Here is a 14,531-nt window from a genome sequence, read left to right as displayed (position 1 = left end):
TCCAAAATTGACCACATAGTTTGAAGTAAAGCACTCCTCAGCAAATGTAAAAGAATAGAAATTATAACAAATTGTCTCTCAGACCACAGTGCAATCAAACTAGAACTCAGGATTAAGAAACTCATTCAAAACCGTTCAACAACATGGAAACTGAACAATCTGCTCCTGAATGACTGCTGGGTACATAACAAAATGAAGGCAGAAATAAAGATGTTCTTTGAAACCAATGAGAACAAAGACACAACATACCAGAATCTCTGGGACACATTTAAAACAGTGTATAGAGGGAAATTTATAGCACTAAATGCCCACAAGAGAAAGCAGGAAAGATCTAAAACCGACACCCTAACATCACAATTAAAAGAACTAGAGAAGCAGGAGCAAACACATTCAAAAGCTAACAGAAGGCAAGAAATAACTAAGATCAGAGTCGAACTGAAGGAGATAGAGACACAAAAAAACCCTTCAAAAAATCAATGAATCCAGGAGCTGGTTTTTCGAAAAGATCAACAAAATTGATAGACTGCTAGCAAGACTAATAAAGAAGAAAAGAGAGAAGAATCAAATAGACGCAATAAAAAATGATAAAGTGGATATCACCACCAATCCCACAGAAATAGAAACTACCATCAGAGAATACTATAAACATCTCTATGTAAATAAACCAGAAAATCTAGAAGAAATGGATAAATTCCTGGACACATACATCCTCCAAAGACTAAACCAGAAAGAAGTTGAATCCCTGAATAGACCAATAACAGGCTCTGAAATTGAGGCAAATAATAACGTACCAACCAAAAAAAGTCCAGGATGAGACGGATTCACAGCCAAATTCTACCAGAGTTTCAAAGAGGAGTTGGTGCCATTCCTTCTGAAATGATTCCAATCAACAGAAACAGAGGGAATCCTCCCTAACTCATTTTATGAGACCAGCATCATCCTGATACCAAAGCCTGGCAGAGATACAACAAAAAAAGATAATTTTAGACCAATATCCCTGATGAACATCCATGCAATAATCCTCAACAAGATACTGGCAAACCGAATCCAGCAGCACATCAAGAAGCTTATCCACCACGATCACGTTGGCTTCATCCTTGGGACGCAAGGCTGGTTCAACATACACAAATCAATCACTGTAATCCATTATATAAATAGAACCAAAGACAAAAACCACATGATTATCTCAATAGATGCAGAAAAGGCCTTCGACAAAATTCAACAGCCCTTCACGCTAAAAACTCTCAATAAATTAGGTATTGATGGGACGTATCCCAAAATAATAAGAGCTATTTATGACAAACCCACAGCCAATATCATACTGAAGGGGCAAAAACTGGAAGCATTCCCTTTGAAAACTGGCACAAGGCCGGGCGCGGTGGCTCAAGCCTGTAATCCCAGCACTTTGGGAGGCCGAGACGGGCGGATCACGAGGTCAGGAGATCGAGACCATCCTGGCTAACACAGTGAAACCCCGTCTCTACTAAAAAATACAAAAAAAATAGCCGGGCGAGGTGGCGGGTGCCTGTAGTCCCAGCTATAGGGAGGCTGAGGCAGGAGAATGGCGTAAACCTGGGAGGCGGAGCTTGCAGTGAGCTGAGATCCGGCCACTGCACTCCAGCCTGGGCGACAGTGCGAGACTCCCTCTCAAAAAAAAAAGAAAACTGGCACAAGACAAGGATGCCCTCTCTCACCACTCCTACTCAACATAGTGTTGGAAGTTCTGGCCAGGGCAATCAGGCAGGAGATAGAAATAAAGGGTATTCAATTAGGAAAAGAGGAAGTCAAATTGTCCCTGTTCGCAGATGACATGATTGTATATTTAGAAAACCCCATTATCTCAGCCCAAAATCTCTTTAAGCTCATAAGCAACTTCAGCAAAGTCTCAGGATACAAAATCAATGTGCAAAAATCACAAGCATTCTTATACACCAGTAACAGACAAACAGAGAGCCAAATCATGAGTGAACTCCCATTCACAATTGCTTCAAAGAGAATAAAGTACCTAGGAATCCAACTTACAAGGGATGTGAAGGACCTCTTCAAGGAGAACTGCAAACCACTGCTCAATGAAATAAAAGAGGACACAAACAAATGGAAGAACATTCCATGCTCATGGATAGGAAGAATCAATATTGTGAAAATGGCCATACTGCCCAAGGTAATTTATAGATTCAATGCCATCCCCATCAAGCTACCAATGACTTTCTTCACAGAATTGGAAAAAACTACTTTAAAGTTCATATGGAATCAAAAAAGAGCCCACATTGCCAAGACAATCCTAAGCAAAAAGAACAAAGCTGGAGGCATCACACTACCTGACTTCAAACTATACTACAAGGCTACTGTAACCAAAACAGCATGGTACTGGTACCAAAACAGAGATGTAGACCAATGGAACAGAACAGAGCCCTCAGAAATAATACCACACATCTACAATCATCTGATCTTTGACAAACCTGAAAACAACAAGAAATGGGGAAAGGATTCCCTATTTAATAAACGGCGCTGGGGAAACTGGCTAGCCATATGTAGAAAACTGAAACTGGATCCCTTCCTTACACCTTATACAAAAATTAATTCAAGATGGATTGAAGGCTTAAATGTAAGACCTAAAACCACAGAAACCCTAGAAGACAACCTAGGCAGTACCATTCAGGACATAGGCATGGGCAAAGACTTCATGTCTGAAACACCAACAGCAATGGCAACAAAAGCCAAAATTGACAAATTGGATCTAATTAAACTAAAGAGCCTCTGCACAGCAAAAGAAACTACCATCAGAGTGAAAAGGCAACCTACAGAATGGGAGAAAATTTTTGCAATCTACCCATCTGACAAAGGGCTAATATCCCGAATCTACAAAGAACTTAAACAAATTTACAAGGAAAAATCAAACGACCCCATCAAAAAGTGGGCAAAGGATATGAACAGACACTTCTCAAAAGAAGACATTTATGCAGCCAACAGACACATGAAAAAACGCTCACCATCACTGGCCCTCAGATAAATGCAAATCAAAACCACAATGAGATACCATCTCATACCTGTCAGAATGGTGATCATTAAAAAGTCAAGAAACAACAGGTGCTGGAGAGGATGTGGAGAAATAGGAATACTTTTACACTGTTGGTGGGACTGTAAACTGGTTCAACCATTGTGGAAGACAGTGTGGCGATTCCTCAAGGATCTAGAACTAGAAATACCATTTGACCCAGCAACCCCATGACTGGGTATATACCCAAAGGATTATAAATCATGCGGCTATAAAGACACATGCACACGTACGTTTATTGAGGCACTATTCCCAATAGCAAAGACTTGGAACCAACTGAAATGCCCATCAATGATAGACTGGATTAAGAAAATGTGGCACATATACACCATGGAATACTATGCAGCCATAAAAATGGATGAATTCATGTCCTTTGTAGGGACATGAATGAAACTGGAAACCATCATTCTAAGCAAACTATCGCAGGGACAGAAAACCAAACACCACATGTTCTCACTCATAGGTGGGAATTGAACAATGAGAATACTTGGACAGAGAATGTGGAACATCACACACCGGGGCCTGTCATGGGGTGTGGGGAGGAGGGAAGGATAGTATTAGGAGATATACCTAATGTAAATGACAAGTTAATAGGTGCAGCACATGGACATGGCACATCTACACATATGTAACAAACCTGCACGTTGTACACATGTACCCTAGAACTTAAAGTATAATAAAAAATAAATTAATAAATAAATAAAAAATAAAAACAGATGAAAACTCTGCCAACAGAACCAGGACATTTTTTCCTATTTGAATTAGCCACATTATTTTTCTTCTTCTTTTTTACAGGCCCAATTGATGTACCAAAGTTAGTCCATTTCTTCAGTAAACATTAAGCCATGTTTTCTTAGTTATCTCTGCCTCTGTCTCATATCTAAGTTCAGCAGTGTTTTTGAAGGGTAGAAAAGGACAATTCCTGCTATTCTATAATAACTGCCTAACTATTCAGACAAGTTCTACTGATGATCTAAAAATGATTTCCACCTATTCCTTTTTAGGGAGGAAGAACAAAGCAAGCCCAGTAATAAATGATACACAATAGGTCTTCCCCTCAGGCAAATGCACTTTTAGAAGTTGAGTTTACTATAGAAAACTTAATAGAACTTGGCAGGGCATGGTGGCTCACACCTGTAATCCCAGCACTTTGGGAGGCCGAGGCAGGCAGATCACCTGAAGTCAGGAGTTCCAGACCAGCCTGACCAACATGGAGGAACCCTGTTTCTAATAAAAATACAAAATTAGCTGGGCATGGTGGCACATGCCTGTAATCCCAGCTACTCAGGAGGCTGAAGCAGGAGAACTGCTTGAACCCGGGAGGTGGAGGTTGCAGTGAGCCAAGATTGCACCACTGCACTCCAGTGTGGGCGACAAAAGTGAAACTCTGTCTTAAAAAAACAAAAAGAAAGAAAAGAAAACTTAATAGAATTGAATCAGTAAGTACCAACATTCATTCCCTCCTTCTGAGAACAGGTTGCAATTCACAGGAAGGAAGTTGAAGAATTAGAAAATGCTATTCATGAACTGGAAGCAGAAAATTTGGTGCTTATTGATCAACTATTCAACTGTAGACTTGTGGATCTCAAGATACCCAGGTGAAAATTGTTAATATATATAGAGTATTTTGTAAACATTTGTATCTATTGTAAAAAGTTGCTTTAAAAAAAAAAAAAAAAAAAAAGATGATTTAATTCTTCAGTGCTCCAGCAGTAGTCAAAAAGAAAGGGACACATAAAATGGATGAAGGTATAGGATTATTACTATTGACCATTGGTACAATGTAAAGTTTGACTTGTTTTTTCTTGCAACGCACTGTAGTCCCAATAGCCAGCACATAACATGAATATCATAACTGCCAACATTCTGGAGCCTCCAGACCAGCAGGGGGAATGGTCATGAAAGTAAGTACATAACAGTACAGCAGAAGATGGAGGAGGTAGAGAGTTAACACAGAGGAGGAGGTGATCCACTTGCCGGAAGCTTCATGGAGGTGATCTGGGCTCCTATATATTGTAGAATTATTTCTTTTGGTTGAAAGAGTCAAAACTACTCTGGAGGCCAAGAAAAGAGCTTGGCATTTCAAGTCACATTTGTTCTTGCACACAAGAAACCAAGTGGTGCATACACCTTTATATGTTTGGTTAGCTGTTTTCCTTATCTGACAAAAAAAGTCTTAATATATTAATCCTGACAGTAACCTAGGGCCCTTGAATATAAAATTAAAATTCAAAATGGCACTCATAATGTAGACAAGTAGTCAAAACCAAAAAAAAAATCTAATAGTAGCATGTTTAGGAAGAGAGGGTAAGTCACACAAATGTAGGGTGCATGTGTGCAAGTATGGGAGAGAAATGTCTAGGTCTAGGAATTAAAGCAGATGTTAAGTTGAACCTGGGGGAATAGCCAGGAAAAATTTTCCACACAAGTAGTTCCTATTGTTTGTGTGACATGGAAAATTACTATTTTAGACATGATCATGTATTTGTTATTTTTAAACTTTCTATTGTTTTCCAAGAAAGGTGGATACAGGTAAATTATGGGTTTCTTCTTTGCCAAGCTAAATGATGGGTGTCAGGATACAAGATTAGAGAAATTGGGAGATAAACTGGGTGGGGCAGGATAGAGAAAGAGGCCATCTGCCCCCTTTGCATGATTACTTGTGTGCTTCAGAGAGAGTAGACACCAATATAGATGAGGTGAAGCTGAATGAGGATTGATTACTGAACTCCTGTATTTCCAGTCTCTTCAGCCGGTGCCCTAGAGAGCCCCTTGGGGGTAGGTGCTCACTGTTGCCCAGTAGGCAGTGCTCGCTTTTGCCAGCCCTCCTCTCTGTGATCAGGTCTCCAGTGCTACATTCCTGTCCTACCTCTAATCCTCGTCATCTGCTGCTGCTGCCTTTGGAATCATGTCTAATCTCTGCCAGGCACTGCTGGTATGTGGCTTCTAACTACTGCTATACCTGCCGTCCACTGCCGCCTTTTCTGAACTGGCTAAACTTTAGGAAAGAGCTACCCTCTAAACTGCCAGACCCATGTCTCTACCTGGATCAACTCAGTCTGGTATATTTGATTTTGTTCTGATATGGTTGTAAAGTGCTAATAATTCTAAAAAAGGGAATTATTTCATAGGCCAGAGGGGACTTGGCAAGAACAGAATGGGAGATTGAGAAACTTTTAATGGGGATTTTTCATTGGGTTGTTTACTGTGCAGTATATAATTTAACCTCATCCTCGCTCTTCCCCGTAAAAATCTTCCGTAAAATCCACATTGTTCATCAGTGCTTTAGGGGCTGGCTTTCCTTACTGAGAGGAATGGAATGCTTAGTTTAGCTTCAGAGTTGGAAGAAATGAAGTCAAAATATTTCCAAGGGAAAAGAAACAGCATGGGTGACATTTATAGGAACTGATATATGTGTCCTTGCTATATGCTTCCATAACACCCTGAACTTTTCCTTTGTAACCAACCTTTATCACACTTTTGATTATTTATTTAATGTCTGCTGCTTTACTAGCTTGTAAACTCCTGAGGCAACTGTTTTTGGACACTTTAGAAAGACCCGCATAAAGAAACCAGAAAATGTGAAAGCCCTCAGTTATCTACTAGACTTCTTATGCAGAAAGACAACCTGAGGGCGTTCAGGAGCTTTTACTGTACCCATTTCCAAGCCAAAGGAATATTACACATATTATATTTTATGGTAACTTCCCCCTCCATCTCTTTGTTGAGAATTAAGTTTTGTAAAATACTAGTAGGGTGTTAAGAAATAGACATGAACTGTCTCCAGTGGACACAGAAGAAGTTCTACTTTCCTATTTGGATGAGGAATGGGATACTGTGGTTAACAGAGTTACCACATTTCCTATGTAGAGCTACTCAAACTTTTTCCCATCACAACTCACATAGAATGTCATAGGATTTGTTTGACACACTGGGACAAACAGATGAGGAAACTGTCAGCCAGAGGTGACTGCCCAGGACTCCAGCGCCACAGGGCTGAGGCTAAGTGGGCCAATACCTACAAATCTAACACTAACTTACCATAAGAACATCTTTTGAACTATTTTCCATATCATTAAGTATCAAGTGTTGTTACCCTGTAGTAGTACAGAAGTGACAGTAAACTAGTGATTAATAGAAAAAGCTAGATTCCTGAAGGTTATGGCATTTAGAAAGATCTTAATTGTTCACAATGGTAAAACTAGGAAAGAAAAGAATTCTATAGCCTCAGATATTGTCTCCCTGCAGACCACAGCTACATGTGAAACTTATCTTTACTAAGGTACCTTTCTAAACTTGCCTTAACTAAAGTTAAGTTTTTAGAAGGTTTCATAGGTGTAAATATTTTATGTAGTTACAGTATTTGCTGGAGCCATTCGCATCTGGATAACACTTTATTCATGTTCTTAAATAACTGATAGCCTCTAATTTAGGGGACTCACTTTGGTTGCTTAGCTGCTAAGCATGAAGGGTGGCTTGCACATTTGCAAGTGTTCAATTACTTCATGCTGTCTTCAGATAAACCTCATGGAAATGCCATACAGAGTTTTCAAAGCATCATATTTTCTGATTAAAAATTCAGCGGACACTCTAAAAAGGAGAGCACAGAATTAAACAATGTAGAGAGAGCTACAACAGCATATGGACATCAATTCACTGCTTGTAGGTGAAGCTTATCACTAAGCGAAAGTCAGGACCTAGATGGCATCTTGGATTCCTGCTCGCTTTCTCTTTCTCTCTTCATTTCAAAACCATGTCTTTCAGGCCACTATCATTCCACACCTGAAATACTACAACAGTGACCTGACTGGTGCCATGCTCACTCTCATTTTTTTTGAACTTTAAGTGTGCTATTCCCTTATTTGGAATGCTCTTCTTTCACCCCTAGCTCTTCCCTGGCAAGCACCTCCAGGTTCAAGACTGTATTAGTCCATTCTCATGCTGCTATAAAAAAACTGCACGAGACTGGATAATTTAGAAAGGAAAGAGGTTTAACTGACTCACAGTTCCACCAGGCTGGGGAGGACTCAGGAAACTTAGATTTATGGCAGAAGGAGAAGCAAATATGACCTTCTTCACATGGCAGCAGGAAGGAGAAGTGCAGAGCGAAGGCTGGGGAAAAGCCCCTTATAAATTATCAGATCTCATGAGAACTCACTAACATGAGAACAGCATGGAGGTAACTGCCCCGGTAATTCACTTACCTCCCACTGGGTCCCTCTCCCACAACACATGGGGATTATGCAAACTACAGTTCATGATGGGATTTGGGTGGGGCCTAGCTAAACCATATCAAAGACTAAGCTCAGGTTTCATCCAGGAAAACTTTGCTTCCTCCTAAAGCTGACTCAGGTGCTGCTGCTTTCTGCATCCCAGCATTCTCACATTATGCTAATTACCCATCATGGTACACACCATGACTTAAAAATACTCTATAAGGCTGTCTGTCACCCCACTGGACTTTATGCTCCTCAGGGTAGAAATTATGTATCATTTTTCATCATGCATTTCTAGCACCTAGTAGAGAGACAGACCCTAGTAAGCATGCAATACAATATTTATTGACTGATAGACTGTTTTTCTTATTTGTTCTTTTAGGCGACTATATCTTACCCAAGCTGCTGGACTAGAAGTGCCACCTGAAGAAATGCCTTTGGAATTGCCAGAAACACATATAGGTATTATTTAATTGCAATAATGATGGTGATTTTTTTCAAACTCTTGTTTTTCTATTTAAAATACACTTAACTATTGTGAGCAGGGGCCCCACATACAAAAGTTATTCAGAGACTAGTTACCTGCCAGCTTCTCTCAATTTCTCCTCTTGCAGTGCTTGTCCTAATCTATCTCCTGTCTGTAGTACCACTTTCAAATGAAGGTCACTATGTTTCACAGTAAATTAAATAAATACTGGCGGAGAGGGATGAGGCTGCTATCTACACTGGCAAGGTTTAGGGCCCTATTTAGCCAACCAAAATGGCAACATATACATAGGCACCAATATAATTACTGTAACTTATTAGCTAACAGAAAGAAATACAACTTGGAGTTTCTACAAATGAGACTCCCTCTTACTATAATACATAAATTCTACATTTGCAGTTCTCAAAGTTCTATCCAATTAAAAATGTGACAAAGTATGAATTGCATTTTTATTTTTATATGTTCAAAATGTATACATAATTAATTCCTTTGTATTCATCCAAGAAGAGAAGTCAGAATTGCAACCCATAGAAGTAGAAAGTAGAGACTTGATGTCCTCATCAGATGAGAGCAGTACCTTACATCTTAGTCATGAAAATAGCATCGAAGATCTCCAGTATGTAAAGACAGATAAAGAGGAAAACTCATGCACAGAGTTTGGGGACACTGATATAAAGTACTTACTATATGAGGATGAGAAGGATTTCAAGGTAAGATTCATAAGAACGTTACTTTGACTACCAAGAAAATGCTGTTTTATTGATTGAGAAAATTAACCTAAAATATGGATATTGAAAATTCCATTTGCAATTATTAGTAAAATTGGCCTACCATTCATATCTCTCATTTGGATACCATTTTCACTCCTACTCTTGCCCAATTTTCTTCCTATATTCCTTTATAGGCCTTCATTAATAGTATACAAAGTAAGTTATCTAATGCTACATAACAATCCCAAAAACCTAGTAGCTTATAACATTAACTATTCTCCCTTAGGGCTCTGTTGGTTAGAAATTTAGGAAGGGCTCCACTAGACAGTTCTCACTTGGTGGACTCTCAGTCAGTTGCAACCACATGTTGGCTAGGGCTGCACCCATCTGAAGGCTTGGTTGAGGCAGAAGTCTTTACTTCCAAGGTGGTTTGTTCATATGGCTAGCATGTTGATGCTGGCTAAACTGAGGGCCTCACTTCTTCTTCACATGTGCCTCCCCACAGGGTGTTTTGAATTTCCTTTGTTATAGTGTCTGTCTTCTCCCAAAACAAGCAATCCTAGAGACCAAGATAAAAGCAGCAGTTCGGCTGTGGTGGCTCATGTCTGTAATCCCAGCACTTTGGGAGGCTGAGGCAGGCGGATCACCTGAGGTCGGGAATTTGAGACCAGCCTGGCCAACATGGTGAAACTCCCTCTCTACTAAAAATACAAAAATTAGGCTGGGCACGGTGGCTCATGCCTGTAATCCCAGCACTTTGGGAGGCTGAGGAGGGTGGATCACGAGGTCAGGAGATGAAGACCATCCTGGCTAATACAGTGAAACCCCGTCTCTGCTAAAAATACAAAAAAATTAGCTGGGCATTGTGACAGGAGCCTGTAGTCCCAGCTACTTGGGAGGCTGAGGCAGGAGAATGGCATGAACCCGGGAGGCAGAGCTTGCAGTGAGCCGAGATCGCGCCACTGCACTCCAGCCTGGGCGACAGAGCGAGACTCCGTCTCAAAAAAATAAAAAAAAATTAGCTGGGCATGGTGGTGCGTGCCTATAATCCCAGGTAGTTGGCAGGCTGAGGCAGGAAAATCGCTTGAACCTGGGAAGCAGAGGTTGCAATGAGCAGAGATAGCACCATTGCACTCCAGCCTGGGTGACAGAGTGAGACTCTGTCTCAAAAGAAAGAAAGAGAGAGAGAGAGAGAAAGAAAGAGAAAAGAAAAAGAGGAAGGAAGGAAGGAAGGAAGGAAGGAAGGAAGGAAGGAAGGAAGGAAGGAAGGAAGGAAGGAAGGAAGGGAGGAAAGGAAGGAAGGAAGGGGAAGGAAGGAAGGAGAGAGAGAAAGAAAAGAAAGAAAAAGAAAGAGAGAGAGAGAAAGCGAGAAAAGAAAGAGAAAAAGAAAAGGAAAGAAAAAAAGAAAAGGAAAGAGAAAAGAAAGGGAAAGAAAGAAAAAAAGAAAGAAAGAAAGAGAAAGAGAGAAAGAAAGAGAGAAAGAAAGAGAGAAGGAACATAGCTCCTACATCTTGATGGAGAGAAGGTCAGTATCACATTGTAAGAAAGAAGGAACTTGGAATAGGATATGAATTAGGCTATCTTTGGAAAGTACAGATTGCACATATACCATTCATTAAAACCTGGAATATTAAGCCTTTTAATTTTAAAACTTCTTTCTAGTACATTCCAGTTACTCCCATAGCCATTCCTTGTTATTTTCCCTCTTGGTACTTTAAAAGCTCTCCTAGAACTTAAAGTCTGGTAGTGGAAAAAATGATATAAGAAAGCAGAAGAAACTGAATAAACCAACACAAACCATTTTAACTAACTACAATTCAATCCTGCTGCCATCAAGTGATTATTTAAAGACTAAAGTTCTAGTTCCTCTAGCACTGAAACACCTCCATGAGTATCTTGGAATCATGACTCCTGGAATGTCTTGATGATCTCAGGCTAGTGGACAGTTGTCTACAAAATCCCGAAATTGCATACCATTTGGTTGAATGAAAGACCTTACTTTCCATGAAAGTTTTTGATGTAGTCAAACTGCTATGGCCATGGTGTATTACTTGAGAATCCTCTTCCCAGTGATTCTGAAATACGTGGTAGGTCTCCATCAACTTGCTTTTTTCCTATCTTTCACTTATCACAACTACATATTTTGAAAGCTAAATAGAATTATATGTATTTTGATAAATAAGACATCACCTTCCTTTTTCATTATTTGATTCTTCTAAACTCAAATAAATATTTATTGAGAACCCTACAACATGCCAGGTCCTTGTTAAATGCTTGTGCGTTTAAGGGAGAGAACAGCAAGAAATGAAATCTCAAATATGCCTATACACCAGGCCTTGCACCCAAATGACTTATAGACTTGTAGAGGACAGGTAAGAAAATCAACAATTACCATATAAGAGTAAACAGACCACCTGTACCTGTGTCCCTGATCAGTCTGTGCTTATCATTGCACCCCAGCACTTGATACAGGGCCTGGCATATAGTCAACACCTGGGAGAGGTTTGCTAAACTGATGTGTCGAAGGAATTAAAAAGCAAGAGTTATGGCATGGGAGACTTCCTGGAGGAAGGGACATTGGGTAGGGCGTGAGCTCTGTCCACCCAGTTTTGGGTTGGCTATGGATTTCATGTCAGTTAGACTTCTAATTCTGTTTGTTGATATCTTAGACTTGTAAACCAAAAGGTAGCTGAGACAGGTCTCAATCAATTTAGAAGTTGATTTTGCCATTGTTAAGGATAATACCTGGGAGAAAAACAAAAAACAAAAAAAACACACCTCGAAATCACAGAAACAGTGTGTGGTCTGTGCCTGTCTCCAAAGATGACTTGGAGGCCTTCAATATTTAGAGGAGAAAAGTGGGCTGGAGGGGAAAGCAGGAAGTTATAGTCATCCACATATTGCAAGAGAAAAGGAGCAGGTAGGGGAACCATCAACTATGTATTCACCTCGCACTTTACAAAAGATCAGGTGAACATAGAGTAGCTACCTGTGGAGATAGTTAACCTTTTATCTGTATGTATCTGCTTAGGAACAAAAGGAAAGGCAGTTGCTTACATGACTCAGCTTTCAGCTTAATTTTTTCCTTTTGGCAAAGTGAATTGGGGTCCCATGTTTTTGTTTTCCTTTCACAGACTGTAGGTAGTTTTGCACTAACTATAGCCAGCATCCCTCCCCCATTAACTCACTATGAGACAAGCTTTCTAGCCTTGCTCTCTGCTTTTTAGGAGATCTTTCCTACTGTGTATGCCTTACTGGGTATATAAGTTTACTGAGTGTTTTGTTTTTTTCTCATTTATAGTAGCTCTCATATTTCATGTTTTACACAGCATCAGGCAATTAGGGGGCAATGAACTCTGTCAGATAAAGGCCAACTGTAATAAAGCAAGCCTAATCTATCAAAGCTGGTAATTTGCTGAATCACCTCTCCTATTCTTTTTTGTGTCTGTTCACCATAGGATTATGTAAACTTGGGCCCCCTGGGAGTGAAGCTTATGAGTGTGGAGAGCAAGAAAATGCCCATTCATTTTCAAGAGAAGGAAATTCCAGTCAAACTCTATAAAGATGTCAGGAGCCCGGAAAGTCGCATCACATATAAGATGATGAAGTCCTTTCTCTAAGACTGAAAGCTGCAAAGGAAACACGACGTTTTCTTATAAATGTTTTTTGGGAACTGAAGTATATCCGTTGCCCATTTTACTTACGCTTTGGCTCATTTTTAAACCAGCTGTTATTTCTAAAGGTCATAATTACATTTAAAATCAAAGGTATTCAGCTATTCATTTACTTGCATGGTATGAGTGACCAAAATGGAAGCACACTTTGTATTTCTACATTGAAGTATTCAGAAGCATGACAGTAGTTTCAAGGTAGTCTCTGAGGTTCCTTTTCACACACAAAACATTCACTGATTAATCTGCGATTCCAATATGAAATAGTTCCATTAGAAATGTTTCTAAGAAAATCTTTGTATAGCATTGTCTACACATCTTTCCCTCTGAGGATGCGCAATGTGATAGACAGCCAGTCTGTAATTCAAGTCAATTCTTCTTAGTTTAACCCTGTGTATTAGTCTGTTCTCATGCTGCTAATAAAGACATAATTGAGACTGGGTAATTTATAAAGGAGGTTTAATTGATTTACAGTTCCACATGGCTGGGGAGGCCTTACCATCATGGCAGAAGGCGAATGAGGAGCAAAGTCACATCATACATGGTAGCAGGCAAGAGAGGGCTTGTGTAGGGGAATTCCCATTTATAAAACTATCAGATCTTGTGAGACTTATTCACAACTTCAAGAACAGTATGGGAAAAACCTGCCCCCATGATTCAATTACCTCCTACCAGGTCCCTCCCATGACACATGGGGATTATGGGAACTATAATTCAAGATGAGATTTGGGTGGGCACGTAGCCAAACCATATCACCCTGTTTATAATGAATATAAAAAATGAATGTTAACAAACTTGAGAGTGTTAATTTGTCATATAAAAATATCCACTGATAGGGAGCACTCCCTCCCTCCAGCTATATCTAGCCTAAACTACCATGTTCCTATCCCAAGAAAATACCACTTCTTTCAGGGCTACCACAAGCCAAAGACACTGTGACTACCTGGATGTGACATCAGCATTCCATTTGGATCCTCGAGACCAGATAATACCATCATATGTCATATTTCTGTAATCTTTAGTGATATAAGGATTAATTAATTATCAGTGGGGGATGTTATTGGCATTTAAAGTAAGGACAATTGCGTGGCACTGTCTTGAGCCTGCAGGATGTTAGCACTCCTGCTCCCTCAATCTCAAATGCTGCTACCTTAACACTCTTCATTGTAGAAGTCAAAAATACTGGTCGTGTTACGTGGTAGTACCATCACCAGTTGAACACCTTTGAGTTTCTCCTGTACTTAATTTTTGGAGACAAGGACTCACTCTGTCACCCAGGCTGGAGTGCAGTGGCACTATCATAGCTCTCAGCATCCTGAAACTCCTGGGCTCAAGCAATCCTCCTGCCTCAAACTCCCGAGTAGCTGGGACTGCAGGTCTGTATCATCATGC

At 40.0% G+C, this 14,531-nt stretch overlaps 1 protein-coding gene across 6 annotated transcripts in view; it reads left to right on the top strand.

Annotated features, from left to right (window-relative positions):
* CCDC83 (coiled-coil domain containing 83) overlaps nt 1-13,581 on the top strand; it is a 71,530-nt gene extending 57,949 nt beyond the window's left edge. For 3 of the 6 annotated variants that reach the window (XM_003910503.5, XM_017949260.3, XM_009187052.3), the window contains exons 8-11: nt 4,532-4,653; nt 8,654-8,733; nt 9,263-9,468; nt 12,927-13,581. In XM_003910503.5, coding sequence (XP_003910552.2) covers nt 4,532-4,653; nt 8,654-8,733; nt 9,263-9,468; nt 12,927-13,088 — 570 coding nt within the window. In that variant the 3' untranslated portion in view covers nt 13,089-13,581. Of the gene's footprint in view, nt 1-4,531; nt 4,654-5,897; nt 5,991-8,653; nt 8,734-9,262; nt 9,469-12,926 lie in introns of all 6 variants that reach the window. The other 3 variants (XM_003910504.5, XM_009187051.4, XM_017949261.3) reach the window with 3 other exon arrangements.
* The last annotated feature ends 950 nt before the right edge of the window (nt 13,582-14,531 follow it).

Source organism: Papio anubis, chromosome 12, assembly GCF_008728515.1.
Source record: "Papio anubis isolate 15944 chromosome 12, Panubis1.0, whole genome shotgun sequence".
Classification (NCBI taxonomy): domain Eukaryota; kingdom Metazoa; phylum Chordata; class Mammalia; order Primates; family Cercopithecidae; genus Papio; species Papio anubis.
This window is presented reverse-complemented; position numbering and strand designations above follow the sequence as displayed.